Raw genomic sequence first — 23102 nt, 5'->3', positions numbered from 1 at the left:
AAACACCAGCATGAGCAGAAATGACACAGAGTACTATATTCCCTCTCCAAATACAAGCTGGGGACCCACTCACACAAGAGGCAGTACCCCCTCCTGACCCAAATAATCTCCCTCCAGTGGAGGGATGGTCTCTGGCCCCAGCTTCAGTGACTTCAGATGACGCTGCACATTTCCAAGACTTTTTTAATGTGTAGCAGCTGAATTAAACATTCCTCTTCAGGGGCTTGTGGAAAATCAGCACAAGCTAACAGACATTATGCACTCAGTAACCTCATAAAAAAATACCATTGCCAATAATGGAACCGGCAAAGATGGTGTGGCAAACTCTGGCGTCAATCTCTTCGAGGGCTAAGAGAACTGATAAGAAACTTATGTCCCACCCAAGGATTCTGAATTTCTTTTTCTCACCCAGCACCAAATTCCTTCGTGGTGGAAGCTGCACAACTAAAATCCGAGTAGCAGCAGTACCAATCTACCCCATCGGACCGCGATAGCAAAAGGCTTGATGCATTCTGTCACAACATATATACGTCTTCTACTTTACAGTTTTGCATTTCAAATTATGCAGCTTTATTGAGCAAATATGATTACAGAAATTACACCAAACTGAATGACTTTGTTGCAGACATCCTTGAGGCTAAGAGGCAACACTACAAAGCACTGGTATCCGAGGGTCACACAATTGCAAGAACGGCATTACAGGCCTCCTTAGACGCTACTGACATGCCTGCACGTTCTAGAGCAACAGTGGTAGTAAGGAGGAGGGCATCATGGTTTAGCTCCACTCCATTTCCCAGGGAGATTCAGTCTACAGTAGAAGATCTGCCTTTCGACAGCCAGAAGTTGTTTGCAGCTAACACGAAGGAAATTCTCCACTCCGTGAAAGATTCCAGAGTGATGCTTCGGTCTTTGGGGATTCACAACCAAGTACCTAGAAGAAGGCGATATGCAGGGCTTGACAAACTGCTGTTCCTGCTCGCCCATGGCGAGTAGATTTCAGCTGGTTGCTCCGTGCGCCCCATTCACCGGCGCTGCGCGCATGCGCAGTGCCAGTCTGGTGCATGTGCGGTGCGGGGATGGCGAGTAGCTCTCGCCGCAGTTTGTCAAGCCCTGGCAATATGGATATCAGCCCTACCCGAGACCTCGATACCCCCATAGGCCACAACACTACAATAGACAGACCAGCAGCAACAAAACAAAGGCAGAGGCAGAAACCAACAATGACGCCCTTCCTCTACCAATTCCCAATAGTCGCAGCAGTCCAACAAGCAAATTTGTTAATTAGGTCGAGGGTCTAGAGAGCCTCTCACCTGTTCCAATGCCATCAATGCAATCAAATCTCTTCCAGCATCGATTGTTGCCCTTCTTCAACAACTGGCAACGTATAACCTCTGTTGGATGGCTCCTGCAGATAATTGAAAAAGGCTACATTATTCCCTTTGCATCCATACTCCCCTTCAACTCCTCTTCCCTGTCCCTTTTCAGAGGCCACTCTCATGAAGTAGAAGTAGAATACCTCTTACACATAGGGGCTATTGAACCAGTCCTCACGCAGCTTAGGGGCAAGGAGTTCTACTCCCATTACTTCTTGCCTTAAAAAAGGTCAGGGACTGGAGGTCGAGACCTCAATAAATTTGTTCAGAAACAGAATTCAAGATGATAACATTTGCTACCATATTACTGGCGTTGAAACAGGCTGATTGGTTTTCGTCCCTCGACTTGCAAGATGCATACTTTCACGTTGCCATCCACCCTACTCAAAAGCGTTTTCTTCGTTTCATTGTAGATTCTCAACACTACCAACACAAAGTGGTTCCATTCGGACTCTCGACAGCCCTGAATATCTTCTCAAAGGCGCCGGTGGTTGTCACAGCGTACCTGAAGAAACAGAGTTATCTTATTTCCTTACCTAGATTACTGCCTCCTCAAGTTGTGCTCACACAACGATTCCTGCTGTTCTCTGTCGGTCACAAGGCACCTATTCTGACAATTGGGCCTTCAGGTGAATGAAACCAAATCAATGCTCTCTCCTACACAAAATATACAGTTTATAGGAGCATGCCTAGATTTGACAATGGGCACCACATCCCTGCCTACAGACCATTTCTAAAAAATTGTGGCCTCAGTAAATACCTTACGATCCAGCCACCGCACAACAGCACTCAAATACCTTCAGCTGGGGGGGCACATGCAACTTTGTAGTCAGCAATATGCGTATGCACATGAGATGTTTACAGAGCTAGCTAGGACAGGTGTACAAACCCAATGTCCATCCACTATCCAAATCCCTAGCCCTTACAGAGATAGCAAAGGAATCTGAGCCCATGGAACCTTAGTTCCTAAGTCCCCTTCCACCCACCAGAACCATCTGCCTCCATGACGACAGATGCATCTCGTACAGGATGGGGCACCCACTTATGACTTCATACCTGCCAGTGCCTGCGGTCCAGCACCGACAAGAACTTGCACATAAACATCCTAGAATAGTGATAGAGATGTAGCCGTGTTAGTCTGGTGTAGCTGAAACAAAATACAGGACTATGTAGCACTTTAAAGACTAACAAGATGGTTTATTAGCTGATGAGCTTTCGTGGGCCAGACCCACTTCCTCAGATCAAATAATGGAAGAAAATAGTCACAACCATATATACCAAAGGATACAATTTAAAAAAAATGAACACACATGAAAAGGACAAATCACATCTTTGAAAAAACAAAGAAAAAACAGTTGCTTGTCATCTCAACCAGAAAGGACACTGTCTGAATGACCTGCTAACCTGCATCCTACTTCAGAAGACATTCAAATCTGCACTTGAAAGGGAATCCTCTGAACTGGCATTCATGCTAAAATTCGACACTCTCCGCAGGGGAATTAACAAAGACTCCAACTATCTTACCCATTACAAAGATAGCTTCCCCAATTATCACCTCTAATACTATTAACTCATAGACATTTCCCCTTCCCCACCTCTAATATCATTAACTCACTGGCATTCACCTTCCTTCCCCCCCCACATCCCCCTTCTGTTCTGTAATGTGATTTGTCCTTTTCATGTGTGTTCATTTTTTTTTAAATTGTATCCTTTGGTATATATGGTTGTGACTATTTTCTTCCATTATTTGATCTGAGGAAGTGGGTCTGGCCCACGAAAGCTCATCAGCTAATAAACCATCTTGTTAGTCTTTAAAGTGCTACATAGTCCTGTATTTTGTTTCATAAACATCCTAGAACTCCGGGCAGTCAGGAATGTATGCATCAAATTTCTCCCATTCATCACCAACAGGCATGTCAGACTGTACATAGACAGTGTCACAGCAATGTTTTCCATAAATAGTCATGGCGGAGCCTGATCTCGAGCACTTTGTGCAGAGGCTATAACACTTTGGAACTGGTGCCTGAAATACAACACAGTTATCACTGAAGTGCATCTTTCAGGTGCCCTGAATACAACAGCAGATGCACTCAACAGAGCCCTCCCAGTCGAACACGAGTGGCAAATGAACCTGCATATATTGGCGGACATCTTCCACCTGTGGGGTCACCCTACCATAGACCTGTTTGCCACACAATCTAACAGCCAATGCCCCCTATTCTGTTCCAGGGCAGGAATAAGCAAGGAATCAATAGGAGATATCTTCCTCATCCTATGGACATCTCACCTATTCTACACGTTTTTTCCTATACCCCTATTAAACAGAGTAGTTCACAAGATAAGGAGGGACAGGAGCTCATCTTGTACTTAAAGCACTGGCATGGCCACGCCAGCCATGGTTTACCTTCCTAGTAGTGATGTCCCGTGCCCTACCGATCCACTTGCCTTGCGTGAGGGATCATCTTCTTCACCCGGGCTCCCATGACTGCCATCCAAACCTTTACACACTACACCTGAAGGCGTGGCTCCTGGGTGGTTCTCTGACCTAGAGTTGACCTGCTCACAGCAAGTACAAACAGAGCAGAGCACCCGCAAGATTTAACTTCAGTAATGGAAAAGATTCTCAACGTTGTGTGCTCGTCACCAACTGGTTCCTTCAACATCCTCTTTACCTACCATCCTCGACTATCTTCTGCACCTTAAACAAGTAGGCCTCTCAATAAGTTCCATTAAAGTTCACCTTGCAGCTATTACTACATTCCACTCTAAGGGTATGTCTACACTACCACCCTAGTTCGAACTAGGGTGGTTAATGTAGTCATACGAACTTGCAAATGAAGCCCGGGATTTGAATTTTCTGGGTTTCATTTGCATGTTGCCAGGCGCCGCCATTTTTAAATATCCACTAGTGAAGACTCCGTGCCCGCGGCTACACGCGGCATGAACTAGATAGTTCGGACTAGGCTTCTTATTCTGAACTATCTGTACACCTCGTTGCACGAGGAGTACAGATAGTTCGGGCTAGGCTTCCTATTCCTAGCCGCGGGCACGGAGTCCACACTAGCGGACATTTAAAAATGGCGGTGCCCGGCAACATGCAAATGAAGCCCGGGAAATTCAAATCCCGGGCTTCATTTGCAAGTTCGTATGACTATATTAACCACCCTAGTTCGAACTAGGGTGGTAATGTAGACATACCCTAAGATAGATGACTCATCCATATTTGCTCATCCACTCACAAGAGGTTCTTAAAGGGCTTGCAGGAACTTTATTCAGCTATCATTCCACCAATGCAGGGAGACCTGCATTTAGTATTGAATGCTCTAACTAGACCGCTTTTCGAACCAATGGCAACCACCTCATTATTACTGTCCATGAAAACTGTTTTCTTTGTAGCTATTACCTCAGCCAGATGGGTAGGAGAGATCGCAGTCCTAATGGTGGATCCCCCATACACTGCCTTTTATAAGACAAGGTCACTTTACGTACCCATCCCAAATTCCTCCCCAGAGTACACTCATCCTTCAACATCAACCAACAATACACCTTCTCACCTTCTTCCCCAAATCACACGCCTAGTCTTTCAAGATGAAAATGCATACTCTTGACCTGCGCAGAGCGCTCTCTTTTTACCTGCTGCAAACAAGACCGTTCTGAGTGTCTCCCAGACTATTTCTTAAGTAGCAAACCAAAATAAGGGCCAGGCTGTCTCATCACAGAGACTCTCCCATTGGATCTCAGATTGCATCAAGCTTTGTTGTACATAGTCAGACATGCTGCCTCCAGAGAGCATAAGGGAACACTCAACCAGAGCCATGGCCACCGCAGTATCATTCATCCATAAAGTACCCATAAGAGACACCCGTGCATCTGCCGTGTGGTCCTCTGACCACACATTTGCAAACCACTACGTACTTATGCAGGGACCTCTTTCCAACCTGAAACTGGCTAAGGCACTTCTTTCCACCGCTTCCAGATTCAAAGTCGTTACCTCCCTAAAGAGAAATTGCTTTGTAGTCAGCTAATGTGGAGCACCCACAGGGACATCTCTCTCTCTCTCTCTCTGAGGAGGTTATTTGCCTCAATAGTAACTGATGTTCTTCAAGATGAATGTCCCCATGGATGCTCCACAACCCTCCCTTCCTCCTCTCTACTTCGGGATCCTGGCCTTCTCAAGCCATCATTTCAGGGTAGAGAAGGAACTGAGACATACGCAATGCCTGCAGCCTCGCAGTACACGGCTGCTGGTTCACGCATGCCCAGCCCAGGGACACTGCTACAAAATCTCTGCTATGAGGCTCGGCCGTGGCGCACCAACCTAATGTGGAGCACCCATGGGGGCACTCAACTCAAAGAACATCAGTTACTATTGAGGTAAGTAACCTCCTCTTTTGTGGGCATAACCCACTTCTTCAGATGACTGGAGTATTAGGAGTCCAGATCTTTTCCATATTGTTTTCCATATCTTTTCTTGTTCTTATAATATTGCTCTCATAATTTTTTCTCAATTCTGAAGTTTCTTTAAGAAGATTAAAAAAATCCATGCTTCTCAAATGATCAGTCTGCAAAGAATTAGGGGAAGACTGAGAATCATCTGAAGGACTCTGTTTTGAATAAGATAAAAATCAAAGTCAACCTGAGGCACATGAGCATTCTCAGGGGATTTCAGATCTTCAAGGCATTCCATATATTCAGGCATGCTATTCAAATAAATGTGATGGGAGAAGACTTATAGCATTGACTGAATAAAACTAAAAACCCTAATCTCTGTAGAAAAGCATTTCTATACAATTATAGAATAAATAATATTTTTTCTATATAATCTTATGGGTTTTTTTCTGATCACATTTATATGTGAGTATTTAAGTGATCGATAGATCAACCTGTCTCTTCTAGTGTTTACCTCAGGATTAGATTACGAGGTTCTAACTTCTCTCAAGAAGTTATTATGCAAATCATTTACGCTTCTTGTACAGTTCTTCACTTTCAGTGGGCTTATCTAGTATATATTTCCCAGCAGATGGATCCATTTTTCTCTGGAAAATGGCTCAGGGTTTAATACAATCAGAGGCTAGGAATTTCAGCAAACTAGTATCAAGGGAATGTGTGCTCTTCTGGGCTTGACAAATGAATCTACTCATGGCAGATGACTCTTATCCCTTTCTAAATACAAAGGAAAATCTTCATTATTTGTGTACAAAACAAATGTCAGGGTATGTGCTCCTAACCAGTAGGGGAAGCCAGTTACTCTTGGGGACCTAGGAATGTGACTACAAATACCCATGTGTCAGGCAAGATTTTTCCAGGACCCGCTTCTAGCCTGCAGAAAGGCAGCTAAGGACTTCCTGTGTGAGGGGCTATGCCAGATAAAACTGTAAATGAACTCACTTTATAAAATAGATAAAACTTACACTTTCAAAAGAATATTTGTGATGCTTATGCTAGCATTTGGGATGTTAGATAGTGTGTAATTGAATCGTCATGTGACTGCATCAAATGTTAGTGTTTACACAACTATTTGATAGTCCCTGGGAGTGGGGCAAGCAGCCAGTGCTTCTGTTCCTGGGGAGCTCAGACCACCATAGACAGAGACTGCTGATGCGGAGCAGCCTATGCCTGAGGCAGGCCTAGGTTCACCACTGACAGAGGTTGCTCTGTGGAATGCGTGTAGTCGACAGGATTAACTGATAAGCCTAAGCTTATTGGTTAATCGTGTGGTCGTCCACATGTGGACCTCTCTAGCCTATGAAAAGAGCCTGATCCAACTCCAACTAAAGTGAGTAGGAGTCTTTGTAAGAGTTAGATCAAATTATAAGGAAGTAGAGTTTGCAAAGACAGTCCTCTGACTTTTCGGAATTTATAAAGCTATATTTAGGATATATTAATAAGATGAACATATGACAGTTTCTAAACTTGTTTTTCAGTGTGTTTGCTCACGTACACACTCTCTCTGCCAAAATAGAGTGTGATTTATTTTCTGTATAACTACATCTCCAAAATACTCAGTTTTTACTGGAAATTACTAAGAACTTTAAACATCTTAGGGAAGAACTTAAAAAAAAGTAGGAAATGTTTCTAAATGGTTTCTAAAAAAAAACCCCAAACCAAAAAATCTTAATACTAAGTAATTAGGATTGAATATCAATATCATGATGTAATTTGATACTAGAACAAATATTTGCATGTATTCATTCAAAAACTAGACCATTTAGAGTTTATTACTATATGATATAGTTTCACCATTTTGGGTCAGAAAAAAGTCTTTGTTGCTTCTTTCAGATGTCTTACAATCATCATACTCCTAAAATTCAATACATTTTAATTTGTCTTCATAGTCAATTATAATTCAGCAAGTAATAATATAAACACAGAACTATGCAATGAAGTAAAGTTCTTTTGCAGAAATAGCATTTTTACTCCTTTGGTCTTAATTCAGCCTTTAGAAAAAAGTTCTGGCAAGAAATGAAATATCCCATTATTTATTTCCTAAAATGTCTCCAGAAAGAAACAAAAAAATAGGGAGCAGATTTTTACTTAGTGACCTTTGCATGACTTCCAAGGATCTTAAGAAAATGACAAGTATTACGTCTTTTATTACATTTCACTGCCCTTTAGCAATTATGGCACTAGAAACATCCCACTTATCCAGTTTCTATTGCTTCACCAATAGTAATAATTTTCTTGGCAATTCAGAGGCTAGAGAGTTTAGATTTTATTTTTGATTCCTAGTTAGACTCACATTCTGCTAAGATTTCTGAAACAGGAAATATGAATGAAGCAGTAGAGAGAATTTTGATATCCCGAAACAACATATAGCTAGTTTAGTGAAAGACATCAAAATTAACATGCTGATAAAGGATCATTATTTTCTACAAAAAAGCCCTAGCTGTTTGATGATTGTGTTAACGCTACTGTTATTTAAATATTAGGTTTTTCTGGAACTTCTTCAGGGGAGGAATGTTTCAAGTTTTGTTTTTTTAAGTAATTTAGACTAGCCATTCTCAAACTGTTGTTCACAAATTGCTGGCTGGTCATATGGTCCTGGATGCTGCTTTTTCTCATTTCCAGTTGCTTAACTGCTGTCAAGGCTCCTTCCCCACTCTGTCATGATAAATGCAGAAGTGGGGGCCTGCAAAAGTACCCCAAAACTGTATCTTTCCAGGCTTTGGTAAAAAACTTCCCCCAAAAAATCTTAAAAACCTAGATTTTGGGGGCAGAAATCCGCTGCCACCCCCCAAGTAATAATAAGGAAACCAGGGAGAGACTACTTGGGAAATCTCAGCCCCAAAAGTAAAAACCAAGACACCAAAATTAACCAATACCAGGTTAATAAAAGAAAAGAGAGAGAACTTTTATTAACACTACGATATTCCTGTTGCAAGCATAATGACTAGATGGTAAAGTCACAAAGTAATATACTCATGGGGAATTCCACCATGGGCCCAAACTTACTTGCAAAAGAGAGAAAACCCCATTTTAAATGCACAGACATCAGATCCCATTTTCCAAACCATAAAACAATAAAACCTAACGGATTTATCTAAACTTTAACCTACTTACAGAATAGTGAAGAGTCTATTCTTGGAAGGAGACATTCTGTGGGTCTCCCTCATTAGCTGGAGAGAAACTGCTCAGGACAAAGGAGAGGGAAAAACCAAAAATTTCTTTGTCCCAATTTGAAATTCCTACGTACATTCCTATTGGCCAACTCTACCTGGGTTAGATATAGTTAACCCCTTAGTCCCCAGGCTGCTGGCCATCTCTCATGATCATGACAAGTGCATTCAAAGAGAATGAAAAGTAAATTAAAAACTTTCCTAAAATTACTTTCCTATGTATGCAATAGCTGTAGTTGCCACTGGTGTTTTATGCAATCAGAAAGGCGAGAAAAGGTGGTACATGAGAACAGTAGGGAAGAGAAAGGCCTCCATGAGACTCTTTCCATCAAAAATATCTACTTTCTGAAAAAAATATGGGATGCACAACTTTAGAGTAACTATTTGGACCCTCTTCTTTTGATACAAAAGATTTTCAGAATGCTTAATAAAAGTTCCTTCTATGTAACATTGACAATATAAGAATAGTTGTCAAATCCCTTTTAGACAGAACTAGGGGGCTGTGCCCCCAGCTCGCTGCACTCACCCAGCCCCCTCTAGTTGGGGGGTAGGCAACCCTGGTTTTTCCCACCGGCCACCAGGAAGGGGCGGGCTTTCGCCACACCAGCCTGGGTCCCTTCTCCTTCCTCCCACCCTAGGTCCCTTCTCCCTCCCCTGCCATGCCAGCCCAGCCCCTGCTTCTTCCTCCTCTTCCTGCCATGCCAGCCCAGACCCCTTCTCTCTCCCCGGCCATGCCAGACCCCTTCTGCCTCCCCCTGCAATCCAGGGTCCCTTCTCCCTCCCTCTACTCCTCCCCCGTGAGCCAGGGTCCCTTCTCCCCCTACCCCCTGCTAGCCCAGGCCCTTTCTCTTCCCCTATCTCCCTCGCTTGACTGCAGCGCGCGCCAGGCCCAACTTTAACTCCAGTGGCCAGGGAAGCACGGGTATCTGCCCGCCCTGCATGGGGCGCAGTGAGACACATCGGTAGTGCTGTGTGCACGTGGCACTCTGGGCGCTGCAGCCTGGTGAGGTGGGGAAAGCAGCAGCGTGGGTGGCTGCTGTCCTAAACTCTCCCTTGTATGGTCCCGCCTGAGCTGCTCAATGCTCCAGCCCTGCCCACAGAGCCCAGGGCCGCCCATCCACCTGCTGGGAGCGGAAGAGAAGGAGCAGACAGACTGGTGAGGCGACTCCCCCAGGTAGCTCAGGGGTGCTCTGACAGCCACGGTTAAGTCTCCGTGGGGTGAGTCTCCGTGGGGGCAGCCAGACTCCTGGCAGTTGGGCACCGTGCTCCGATTCCCCAAGAGCCTGGTGGCAGGGGAGCCCCCAAGAGCCCACTGTTGGCACATAACCCCATCTGGGAACCTTGCTCCTAGTTAGGGATGTTAAAATGCGGTTAATTAACTAGTCGAGTAGTCGATGGAATTTCCATGGACTACATGACTAGTCGATAGGCCCATCCGCATTCTTCCTTTGAAATGTACAAGAGCCCCAGCGAGTGGTTTGCCAGCTTTGAAAGGTACAAGAATCCCCAGCGGGGGCTCTTGTGCATTTCAAAGCCATGGAGCCTGGGGTCAGTGGAGGACTCCCCAGCTGACCCAGGTTCTGTGCGGCATTTCCCCAGAACCCGGGGTCAGCTGGGACCCGGGATTCTGGGGAAATTCTGCTCAGAACCAAGGGTTAGTTGGGGAGTTCCCAGGTGACCTCAGGCTCCGTGACCTTATGGTGTTTTAAAGGGTCAGCGCCACTGCACAGCTGAGCCTCAGATCAGCTGTGCGGCAGCAGCCCCTTTCAAACGCTGCCTTTATTCAATAAGCAAGTGCTCATTAGATAGTCGACTAGTCGACTTATCCTTAACGTCCCTACTCCTAGTGCCTATCCCCAGACTTCTGTCCCGAGCATCGTATCCTCCCCCCCACGATCCCCAGGCTGTCACAGCTGCGATGTGGGGTCTGCCAGCTTATTGTGCCATGTTTCTTAGTGTTGGAAGCCCTGTGGTGTGGGGGTGAAGGAAGGGGAGTAGGGGCTTGGTTTAAAATAGCAATTCCAAGTGGTGAGGAGAAGCAGTGAGGTTGGGCTCAAGCTGGGAGAAGGGGTTGGGGGTAGAGAGGGAGGAGGCAGGCGGGGCGCAGAGTGATGTGATAACGTCACTCTGTCGTCTCATAGGAAAAATTTTTTTTTATATATAGAGAGAGAGAAAAGTAGAGAAGAAAGTATAAGGAACGGATTGAAATATTTGGTGTAAAATAAAACTAAAAGAAATCAGAGAGTTAATCTCCTTAAAACATAATGAAATACAAGAAGTTCAAGTCCAAAGTGAAAAGGAATAATCTTTCTGTCTTATAACCCAAGCCAGCCTTTATAACAACTTGGGTCAAAACATAAAAATACCCTATAAAAGTTATTTTTCAGTTTCAGAATATGACAGTATGAAATATATAACTTGTATAATATATAAATAATTAGTAAAGGTTAAATACATACAAATAAGAAATCTTTGGACAAAAAACTAATAACTTTAACTCCAGCATAGAAATTGAATAATTGAGAAAATTGGTAACAAGATAGTTTTCCATTTCTATCTAAACCAGATCAAATCCAATTCAAGTCATTTAGAATATGATGGGAAGTTTGATTTTATTTCTGAATTATACTTAATTGCATTCTGTTCTTCTCATTTCTCTCTTCAGCAAATTTAGGTTTTCCATTTGGGTTATTGGTGTGCTTTGAACATTAGTCTTAGCATAATGAATTCATACTGTGCATGGTCAATTTCATTCCCAAAGAGGACTGAGGTATAATGTGAAATGTAATCTAATTTTGACTTATAGTACAATCTCCTGTGCAGCATGCAAACTACAAAATGTGTAGAGAATTTCTGAAATAAGTGGCAGTTCAAGGACTCAGAAGTAGTTTTTGTACATTGCCTTTATTTTGATAAAGATCTGTTCCTATTCTGTGTGTAGATTGAGTATTTCAGTAGTAAAGCAAAATGGTGGATTAGTACAATAGTAAAAAGGTGTGTTATTTTTATGGTACTGAAGGTGAAAACTCAAAGTTGCATATCTGTGGATGCATTCAAAGGAACAAGACTTTGTCTTGCTATTTTAAGACTGTAAAGGAAATGCAGAAAGAGGAAGTGATCCAGGCTGTATGAGGTTGTAATTTATTCTATTTTCATTGTTTAATTTTCAAAGGATTTATCACTGTAAGAAGAATATATATGCAAAAGATGCAACTGCAGCAATAAATATTTTTCCCATTCCTGCTTTGTAGTTCAAATGCTGTTAATAGCAAATAACCAAAGTTATGGACTATTACCTGGCTAGGTCACTTTCAGTCTAAGCAGGAATTCATCTTCCAGGCCAAGTAATGGCCACTGTGATTTCCTCGGTAGCAGTGGGGAACACCTCCTGTGAGGGAACAAAAAGGTTGATATCCTCTGATTTGCTGTTGCTTTGGCTATAAAAATACTTTCTGGAGTAGGGTGCGGGGAGTCCATTTGGAACTCTATTCCAGATGGGAACTGCTGATCCCTGTATTGCTTTATCCTCTCATTTCCCTCTTAAATATCTGTTGTATATTATTTTGCTGGGCTTTAGAAACTAATAGATTTTTTTGCCTGTTTCACATCTGTGAAATCGGTCCTTAATTTAATTATAATTACTGCAGAGTCTTACTGTTGAATGAATTAAGTTGATGCCAGGTGACAATTGCTGCAAAGCTTTATAGTTTTCAGAAACATAAGAATATAAGAACAGCCATACTGGGTCAGACCAAAGGTCCATCTAGCCCAATAATCCAAAAGTGGCCAATGCCAGATGCCCCAGAGGGAGGAAACACATTAATTTAAAATGCTTTTAAAAGTGTCCCATTTGTTGGAATATCGAAAAGGCAATGTTAATGTGTGTAGAAACTAAAATTTTATTGAAAAACACTTTGTGGCTACGTCTAGACTACATCCCTTTTTCATAAAAGGGATGTAAATTAGACGTATTGCAATTGCTAATGAAGTGGGGATTTAAATGTCCCCCGCTTCATTATCATAAAAATGGCTGCCGCTTTTCTTCGGCACGGAGCTTTACCGGAAAAAAGCGCCAGTCTAGACGCTGATCTTGAGGAAAATAAAGCCTTTTCCAAAAGATCCCTTATCCGTTATTTCCCTCTATGAAATAAGGGATAAGGGAACTTTCAGAAAAGGCTTTATTTTCCACAAGATCAGCGTCTAGACTGGCGCTTTTTTCCGGCAAAGCTCCGTGAGGGAAAAAAAGTGGCAGCCATTTTTATGATAATGAAGCGGGGGACATTTAAATCCCCACTTCATTAGCAATTGCAATACGTCTAATTTACATCCCTTTTACGAAAAAGGGATGTAGTCTAGACGTAGCCCTAGAGTTCTTTGGGAAAGTAGTCCAAGAGTTTTTGCCTAACTCAGTTTGAGTATTTACCCCTTAAAATAACAAAATATAGGACTTTCAAGTGAAATCAAGCTCTGGTGGATCAGTAAAATATAGTTTGAATGCATTCTTTTTTATGATTGTTGCTCGCAGGATATGACAGCTCGAGATTTGGTGCAGCAAAGGTATACTCTTCCTAATGGAGACACTGCTTGGAGACCATCCCCACTTGTTACTGCTGCGTTGGATGGAAAGCTTGTTATTCTTGATGGCATTCATCGTGTCAATGCTGGTACTTTAGCTGTACTACAAAGGTCAGTATGGGAGCCCTATTAAGAAGAGTGCTTGAGACTTGTTTATTCAGGACATTCATACTGAGAAGCTGGTATCTTGTGTGCAAATACATAGCTGTGCAACTTCAGGTTTGTTGCAACATTGCAGTAAAGGTATTGGATTTTTACAGAGTACATCATGTTGGGACCTACAGATATTGGAAAGGAGAAGCAAGCCATGAATGTATTATGTAAACCTTTATTTATACTGGAAATTGTAGCTATTTGTTTATGCTGTACTTCTAACTGAATTATAAAATGTATTTGTTTCTATCAATTTTATGAAACCTAAACAATAGTTAATATTTATTAAGTGGTAAAAATTATAAATATTATTTGAAAATGCATTCTGCTTCTACATGATTTATTAATTATGCTCACTCTGAAAAATGCTTTCTTGAAATTATTTAGTAAATTGATTAAAGGAATCTGAAAAAGCTGTGAACAAGTGCTAAAATGTGCAGTGATACAAAATTGTTCAAGGTAGTTTAAGTTCAAAGCTGAGTGCTAGAATTACTAAGGAATCTCACTAAACCGTGTGACTAGATGACAAATGACAGGTAATTCATTGTTGCTAAATGCAGAGTAACACACATTAGAAAATATAATCCTAGCTATACAAACAAAATTATGGACTCTAACTTGTCTGTTACTATGCAAGAAAGAGACCTTAGGGTCATTGTGGAGAGTTCTCTGAAAATATCTTCTCAATGTGCACAGGTAGTCAGAAAACCTAACCAAATGTTATGAACCATTATGAAAAAGATAGATAACAAGGAAAAACATGTCACAATGTCATTATGGCTACGTCTACACTGGCCACAATTTCCGGAAAAGCCATGCAAATCAGGTAAGTCAGGATAGGGAAATCCGCGGGGGATTTAAATATCCCCCGCGGATTTAAATAAACATGTCTGCCGCTTTTTTTCCGGCTTGGGGAAAAGCCGGAAAAAAAGCATCTAGACTGGCGCGATCCTCCGGAATAAAGCCCTTTTCCGGAGGATCTCTTATTCCTACTTCAAAGTAGGAATGTTCAAAATAGGAATAAGAGATCCTCCGGAAAAGGGCTTTATTCCGGAGGATCGCGCCAGTCTAGACTTTTTTTTCCGGCTTTTCCCCAAGCCGGAAAAAAGCGGTGGACATGTTTATTTAAATCCGCGGGGGATATTTAAATCCCCCGCAGATTTCCCTATCCTGACTTACCTGATTTGCATGGCTTTTCCGGAAATTGTGGCCAGTGTAGACGTAGCCTATATGTGTACAGCATGCACCCATACCTTGAATACTGTGTGCAATTCTGGTTGTTCCATTGTTAAAAAGTAAATAGAATTGGAGAAGGTGCAGAGAAGGGCAGTGAAAATGTTTAGGTCCCATACAAGGATACATTAAAAAGATTGGGTCTATTCAGATTAGAGAAGAGATGACTGAGGGCGGATATGTTAGAGGCAGAGGTGAAAGTGGTCTGATGCTGTATACTGGCAGAAAGTGGCCATTGGTAATGTCCCACACATGCTGATGTTAAAATGCTGCAGTGGCAGCATTTTAATGTCACTGTCACTTTTGCTTCTCCCCTTTGGTAGTCCTACAGGTAGGGTCCAGCTAATTCTGACACGTGTCTTCATGTTGAGTAGTATCCTCCTCCATGATTGATCAGATTAATGAGGCACTTGGGAAGTAAATTGCTAGTCAAGAGTATAAAGGTATCAAAATCTGCCCCATAATAAAGATCTCAAAACTCCATGTAGAAATGAAAATTTCTTTTTCACTTGTTCCAAAATAAAAATGTCACTTTTGAATATGCGTATCTTCAATTCCTTTTGATTTGCACCTCATAAAATATTATCACCTTTTAAATTTTATTCCAAATAAGACTTTCATGAGTTTGGTTATGCATTTGATACAAACATTTATGGTGTATAATCTCAACAGCATTTATAGTGTATCATTTTGAAAATACAGTTAATACCTGAACTTTCTGAAAACCTAATAATCTCTTTTGATCTTTAGGTTTTTATTAGATACCTCTTTATTAGGTACTAAGGTGATCCTTACATTAGAAACGGCTAGTCTGTTTTATTTTCAAACTGTATTCTTACCCTAATATGGGATTAGGAAGATGGCAGTTCCAAATTACTGTTGGTCAAACCTTATCAGTTTCCCTGTAATTTGATAAATATTAAAAATGTTTCCTTTGCTTTCTATTCCTCTCTATTTTTTCTTTGATTCAAGTGATCTGAAAGTTGGGTTTGTGCTCTTTTCTGCTTCTTTAGGATGTCTTGTACAAAGTCTTGAATGTTTTTCCCTCTATTTTCACACCTTCAAAATATTTGTCTTGTTTTGTTATTGCTAGAAACAATAGGAATGCCAAGTGTTATCTTTCCTTAGTTTTTTTTGTTGGTGCTTTTCTTGGATGACTCAGAAATGTGTATAGAGAGTTGTGTGAGACAAGATGGGTGAAATAGTATCTTTTATTGAACAGAATTCTGTTAGAGAGACAAGCTTCCAAGTCACACAGAGCTCATCTTCAGGTCTGTGTGACTCAAAAGCTTATCTCTTCACCAACAAAAGTTGGACTTTGTACACCTTATCTCTCTAACATTCTGGGACTAACAGGGCTCCAACTACACCGTAAGTATGGAGATTTGTCACCTAAATGATAATGGGGAAGTGGTGTTGAATCCTTAACAAAAAGAGCATTTCTCTCAAGTTTTGTGGTTACATAGCAGTTATAAAAACCAACAGTCTAAATAAAAATCATTTCCTCTCTTTCAACTAGATTTCACTTCCCTGGTACCTGTGCTGGCATATTGCCTACTAGTTCTCCATTCATCCCCAAACCCTTTGAAGTAGGGATGTTACAATGAGGGTAATTGGGTGACTATGTAATCACTGAAAATTTCAGCAGTTTCAATGTTTATATACACCTATAGTGGGAGAGAGGCTTTCAACTCCCTAGGAGCCGGTGGTGGCTTTTGAGCTGGCTCCCACCTGCCACCCTGCCCTGCTGCCTCTGTATCAGAGGCACAGGTCAGGGAGGCAGCTGGTTCCCTGGGAGTGGGGCAGGAGCCTGTGTGTAACAGTTAACAGTGGCCAATAAGCCTGTGAAAATAGTTATCCCATTACCTCTCTTTTGAAATAGACAAAACCTGAAATTTCTGATATAAAATCTTAAGCCGAACCCCATCTCTAAGGATAGACAGACTTGCAAAGACCTTTAATGCCTTCTTCACATATTATTACCAAGTACAGGCAGTCCCCGAGTTACGTACAAGATAGGGACTGTAGGTTTGTTCTTAAGTTGAATCTGTATGTAAGTCGGAACTGGCGTCCAGATTCAGACACTGCTGAAACTGACCGCCAGTTCTGACTTACATACAGAATCAACTTAAGAACCCCAGGCGTCCCCAAGTCAGCTGCTGCTGAAACTGATCAGCAGCTGATTCCAGGAAGCCCGGGGCAGAGCAACTCTGCCTGGGGCTTCCTGTAGTCAGCGCTGGTCAGTTTCAGCAGAAGCTGACTTGGGGTCGCCTGGGGAAGAGCAGCTGGGGTGCTGCCGGGTTGGTCCAGTAGTGCCCAGAGCGGGCGCTGCAGGACCAATCGGCAGCGCCCCAGCTGCTCTGCCCCAGAGTCCAAAACAAAAGCCTGGTCTGCTGGGCGGGGGGGGGGAGGGAGCACACTAGCTGCGCCCCCCCCCCCCCAGCAGACCAGGGACACTGGGAGCAGAGCCGCAGCGGCAGCGGGGTGCCGCGCCTCTGAGGCTTTGCTCTGGCAAAGCCTCAGAGGCGAGGGACCCTGCCACGGCTGCGGCTTCAGTCTGGGTGCCTGTGGTCTGCTGGGGACGGTCCCCAGCAGACCACAGGCACCCAGACTGAAGCGGCAGCAGCGGCGGTTCCCCGCGCCTCTGAGGCTTTGCTCTGGCAAAGCCTCAGAAGCGCGGGAACCCGCCCGGTGCCCCTGGTCTGCTGGAGACGGTCTCCAGCAGACCAGGGGCACCGGAGCAGCTTACGAACGGGGCTTTCTCGCCCCGACCTCCGGGGCGAGAAAGCCCCATTCGTAAGTGCGTATCCGACATAAGTCGGATCCGCGTAAGTCGGGGACTGCCTGTAGTGCAGAGCAAGGCATGATTCAATTTTCTTCTCTTAGGGTACGACTACACTATAGTGTTAATTTGAGTTAACTTAATTGGAAATAGCTACACACAAAACCTATTTCGAAATAAATAGCGCGTCCACGCTGAGTGGAACCTGAACCGAAGATAAGGCTGGCCAGAACCAGTGCCGGCAGGGCATCAGGTTAGGACTTAGTGTGTGGGGCTACGTGCTTAAAGACCCTACCCCCACCCTGGACAGATAGTTCTCAGGGTTCCCCGCTTTCTTGTGTACCTCGATGAGGGACAGCAAAGCTGTCTTATCTTGGAGTGCCCTGAGTGCCCGCACTCGGGACACCACAGCACTCGGCCACATGGACCCAGAGCTGCCCCTGGGCACGCTGGTGCATCTCATGGGGTCGTTGCCATCAGCCCGGCTTCACTTGCTGCAGGCTGCCATCTGGGAGGCCTATCGGGGAGGGGGGGGGGGAGCTGTCAGGATCCAGGAGGCCCTGCCGGAGAATGTCCACCCCGAGGAGCCCTCAGAGCCACACCAATCCTCCCCTCCGGGGGCTCGTGCCCTATTCCTCCCTCGCATCCTTCCACTTACTCCTCCCTTGCCCCCCTTCCTGGTGTCAAATAAAAGACACATATGTTCAAAAATAGAAACTGGGTTTATTGAACAAAACTAGGTGGGGGGGGATGAACCTCTGGGGAGACTGGGAAAAGGAGGTGGGAGAGGGGAGGGGGAAACCTGGGAGGAGGGAGCTGGAAGGGGGAAACAAGGGGAAGAAGCGGGAGGGGAAGCTCAGGGCACAGAGTTGGGGGTCTTGCTGGACCAACTTGATTTTCATGCATATCTGCTCCTTGGTTAGCATGTGGCCTTTGTTGGCCAGGCTGGCAGCTATCCTGCCATAAACGGCCGTATTCCTCCATCTAGTGCAGAGATCATGGACATTGTGGGCATCCCCCCCAAACCTGAATAAGGTCCATGATCTCCACCCTGGACCAGGAAGGTGTCCGCCTTCTCCACACCTTGTCAGGTTCCTGGGAGCTGGAAGACTGCTCCTGGGGAGCGGTGGATGGCTGGCTGCCAGTGGCTTGCTGGCGCATGTTTTGGGGCCACTGGGTCAGGGGCCCTTGTGGCCACTGCTGGCTCTGGGCTGGCAGGTTTGGAGCGGGCACAGGCACTGTGGCCAGGGTCTACCCCTTTAATGGCTCTGGGGCTGGGGGAGAGGAGAGTAAGTTTTCCTGGTTGTTCCCCGAGTGGCCACCAGGGCTCCCTGGGAAGGGCTGGTGGCCCCCTATTTCGAATTAAGTGTCTGCACAGCACTTAATGCGAAATAGCTATTTCGAATTTGGCGTTAGTCCTTGTAGAATGAGGTTTACCAAATTCGAATTAAATGCTCTGCTATTTCTAATTAATTTTGAAATAGTGGTTTGCATGTATAGACGCTATTAAAGTTAATTCGAAATAACGGCTGTTATTTTGAATTAACTTTGCAGTGTAGACATACCCTTATGCATTTGGTTTTGTTCACCTCTGCTTCTTTTTTTCTCTAATAGACTATGTTTCAGTTAAGTTGACTGCTAAAATGAATTGCTTCTAGGAGTAAAACAGGAATGCAAAACTGTGTATCCAGATGAACCAAAATATTCTGAATTTCAAGCCCTACATAGTGAGAGTCTAATAGAAAGTCTGAATGTATGGTCTGCAGGGGAATAAAATTGTGTCATAAATCATGCCATGTACCGTAATTACAAGAAATATTTAAAATTCTTTCTTGAGCATGCCAATTAACTGGAATTTTTCTCATCACAAAGTCCTTCACTGAAAGCTATAGGTCCCAACTTTGGTGAACAACTCAGGCATTGAAATTAAGATTTATTGAATTGAATTCCTCATTAAAATAACGTTGGTTGAGATAATTGTAAAAACTAAGACAATTAAATACTAGAATTTTGTCTTTTTTGAATTACCAAACAGGCTAATCCATGACAGAGAGCTGACTCTTTATGATGGCACCAGATTATTAAGAGAAGATAGGTATCAAACTTTAAAAGAAGAACTGCAGCTGTCAGACAAGGAACTACAACAGAGGTAATTTGTTAGATACTAACCTAGTATACAAAAAAGTGTATATGTGATTCAGGTTGTAAAAAATCTTCTATTTTATTGCTTGGTATTACTAAAGTTTAAATCTTAAAACAGAAATTTACAGTAGAAACATTAAACTATCCTAGCTGAGAGAGATTAAAGAAACATTATAAATACATACAATTTTAGACCTATAGGCTGTGTGTACACAGCAGCATGGAAGCTATCCCATGCTTGCCAGCTCCAGCTTCCATTATTACTCAGGCTGCATTATTTCTGTGCAGACTTTCAGGCTCAGGTTGCACTCTTATACTTTGGGACCCTGCGGGGCAGGAAGACCCCAGAGCTTAGGTTCCAACACAAGCCAGAAGCCTACACAGCAAGGAAACAACTGCTTTCTAAGCACATGTCTTGCTTTCTGAGTACTATGAGTCCAAGTTGCCTAGCACAGGCCAGCTGTGGGCTGTATTTGTTGTTGGTGGTGGGTTTTTTTGTTTTGTTTTGTTTTCCTGTATAGACATATCCATAAATTCACTGCATTATTTTGAGGCATTTTATTAAGAAATATTCAGACTTTAACAAAAAAAATTGAATACAGTAATTCCTCATTTAACACTATAGATGTGTTTCTGAAAATGTTCGTGCTAAGTGAAAACGTTCTATGCGGGGTCAATTGTCCCATTAAAAATAATGGAAAAGGTGGAGGTTGCGTTTCAGGTGGTAATGGCAAAGTCAGTTTTTTGTTGGTGCTGGGTCGTCAACATCAACATTAGATATCTAGCAACACAAGATAACTAGCAACACAAGTCACTGCTGTTTGTTAAACACAAAGATAAACACATGAGTGAGCGGAGGAGCGCTGTGACCCCATGTATTCATCTGCTCATGCGTATTACCACTGTTTTCACCAGCTTATAGTGCCGCGCGAAGTAGTCTGCCACTTGATTATTTCCGTGCTGTTTCGGGGCGGTTGTGTTATTTGAAAAATGTTCCCTAAACAAAAATCATGCTATTGCAAAAACGTGTTAAGCAGGCACGTGTTAAACAAGTAATTACTGTACTATAATTATTTGTTTCAAAAGATTAGCTGAAAACACTGGTATGTAATTTAGAATTAACACAGGAGCAGAAAATCCTAAGTATGGGTTGGGGCTTTTCATGCTTATTCTTCTTTGCTGTTTCACTTCCAGTTGTCTGCTGGAAATATTCTGTGTTGAAATATTTCAAGTCATTTGATTGCCAGACACTCCTTGTACTAACTGAAATCTGTTAACTGGATTCTGTTTTATGTTACCAAAACAAATGTAATCTAATATCTGTATCTATTACCTTCTTTCAAAAATTCTGAAGAACTGAAACTGTTGTAATTCTTAGATGACACTATAGTTTAAATAATATAGGTTTTATACTTATTTTATTGTGATGAATAACAGTACTTGTTTTATAGCAACTAAGAGCAATAGCTGATTTTTACAGTATACAAGGCATTATTGTTTGCCTGTGATTAGGGCAGTCTTCTATGTGGTAGCAAAAATATAGATGAGGGTTACGTCTAGACTGGCATGATTTTCTGCAAATGCTTTTAACGGAAAAGTTTTCCGTTAAAAGCATTTGAGGAAAAGAGCGTCTAGATTGGCACGGATGCTTTTCCGCAAAAGCACTTTTTGCGGAAAAGCGTTCGTGCCGATCTAGACCCGCTTTTCCGCAAAAAAGCCCCGATGGCCATTTTTGCGATCGGGGCTTTTTTGCGCAAAACAAATCTGAGCTGTCTACACTGGCCCTTTTGCACAAAAGCTTTGTGCAAAAGGACTTTTGCCCGAACGGGAGCAGCATAGTATTTCCGCAAGAAGCACTGATTTCTTACATGAGATCATCAGTGTTCTTGCGGAAATTCAAGCGGCCAGTGTAGACAGCTGGCAAGTTTTTCCACAAAAGCAGCTGCTTTTGTGGAAAAACTTGCCAGTCTAGATGCAGCCGAGGGGTTGTATGTCAACTGTTTAATGGGTACAATTGCATGGGTCTTTTGTATAATATAATATTTGGATCCTGAAGTAAAATACAAAATATCTTCTGTTCTTCTCTGTTTCCTTACAATTTTTACCTCAGTAATAATTTGACTCTTGGTAGTAAACAAAGTGAAATAAAACACCTCTTCTGCACTTGGAAAGGCAAGTTGATGCTACTTTCCGTGGCTTCCCAAGCAGACCCTGTATTGTATGAATGTTAAAACTTAATGAATCTTTAATAAAAAAACAAAAACCTGTTAGGTCAATTGATATAAGGTTTGAGAGAACTGCTAACCAGTGATCTAAAACTTCTGCAAAAAATTGAGATTGGATGATATGGGGCAAATTCCTTAGGTTTTCCCTTTTTAAGAAAGAGAAGAATGGAGGCATTTTTAGAGGAATTGTAGAAGGGATCCTCTTCTAAAGAAGCAAGAAACATTTGAATAAATCCTTCAAGAGATCTTTCCATCTGTAAAAGGATGAATAGTAAAGTAAACATGATGGGAAAGATTCTATCTGCTTTCTTTAATTACCTTAACTAACCATTAATATTTTTTTGAAATCTGAGCATCTGTTCAGTAGTAAGAACTCAGATACTCACCCAGAGTAAACCTGTGATATTTAAAATACTGTGTAAACCAACACTTAATGAAAATGTTCAATGTTGATAAGGTCATTCCTTCTGTTATAATAAAAACTGCTTTATTTTATTTATTTTCAGAGGGGAAGGTTGAGGAGAAGGAAGAATTGCACAGGCTATGTTGTAATCCAGAGAAATTACATGTGTTTTTAAGAGCTGAGCATTTTTAATTTAAAGGGGTAAAATTTGAGGGATTGAGTGGGGTGGTAGCATATTATTTGTTCAGATTACAAAATTCAAATGACATAATATCACAGTAGCTTCTGGCTTTACAGGCTAAAAATCATTGTTTTATACTTGAATTATATCTCAGGCAGCATAGGGGAGGGGGAACAGGAGCCATTGCTGGGGGGAGCCTGCTTAAAAACTGGTTCCCCCCCAGCACCATCGCCGTGGTGCAGGAGGAGATCTAGGAGAGGCAGTGGCGCTTAGCTCTTACTAAATTGCTGTATTTAAAGGCAGAGGCACAGCTAGGGATCGGCATAAGCTATGACTGAATCAGTGGTCCGGCTCTGCCTTTTAAATGTGGTAAGAGCCGCTTAGACCGATCCTGGCTGCTAAAGGACCTACCCCAGTGC

At 42.7% G+C, this 23102-nt stretch overlaps 1 protein-coding gene across 2 annotated transcripts in view; it reads left to right on the top strand.

The window, feature by feature from the left end:
- The window catches only part of VWA8 (von Willebrand factor A domain containing 8), a 254315-nt gene that overhangs the window by 78659 nt on the left and 152554 nt on the right, over positions 1 to 23102 (top strand). For both annotated transcript variants that reach the window (XM_075918951.2, XM_075918952.2), the window contains exons 13-14: positions 13515 to 13675; positions 19768 to 19881. In XM_075918951.2, coding sequence (XP_075775066.2) covers positions 13515 to 13675; positions 19768 to 19881 — 275 coding nt within the window. The remainder of the gene's footprint in view (positions 1 to 13514; positions 13676 to 19767; positions 19882 to 23102) is intronic.

The sequence above is a fragment of the Pelodiscus sinensis genome, chromosome 1 (genome assembly GCF_052426305.1).
Source record: "Pelodiscus sinensis isolate ZL-2025 chromosome 1, ASM5242630v1, whole genome shotgun sequence".
Lineage (NCBI taxonomy): Eukaryota > Metazoa > Chordata > Testudines > Trionychidae > Pelodiscus > Pelodiscus sinensis.
This window is presented reverse-complemented; position numbering and strand designations above follow the sequence as displayed.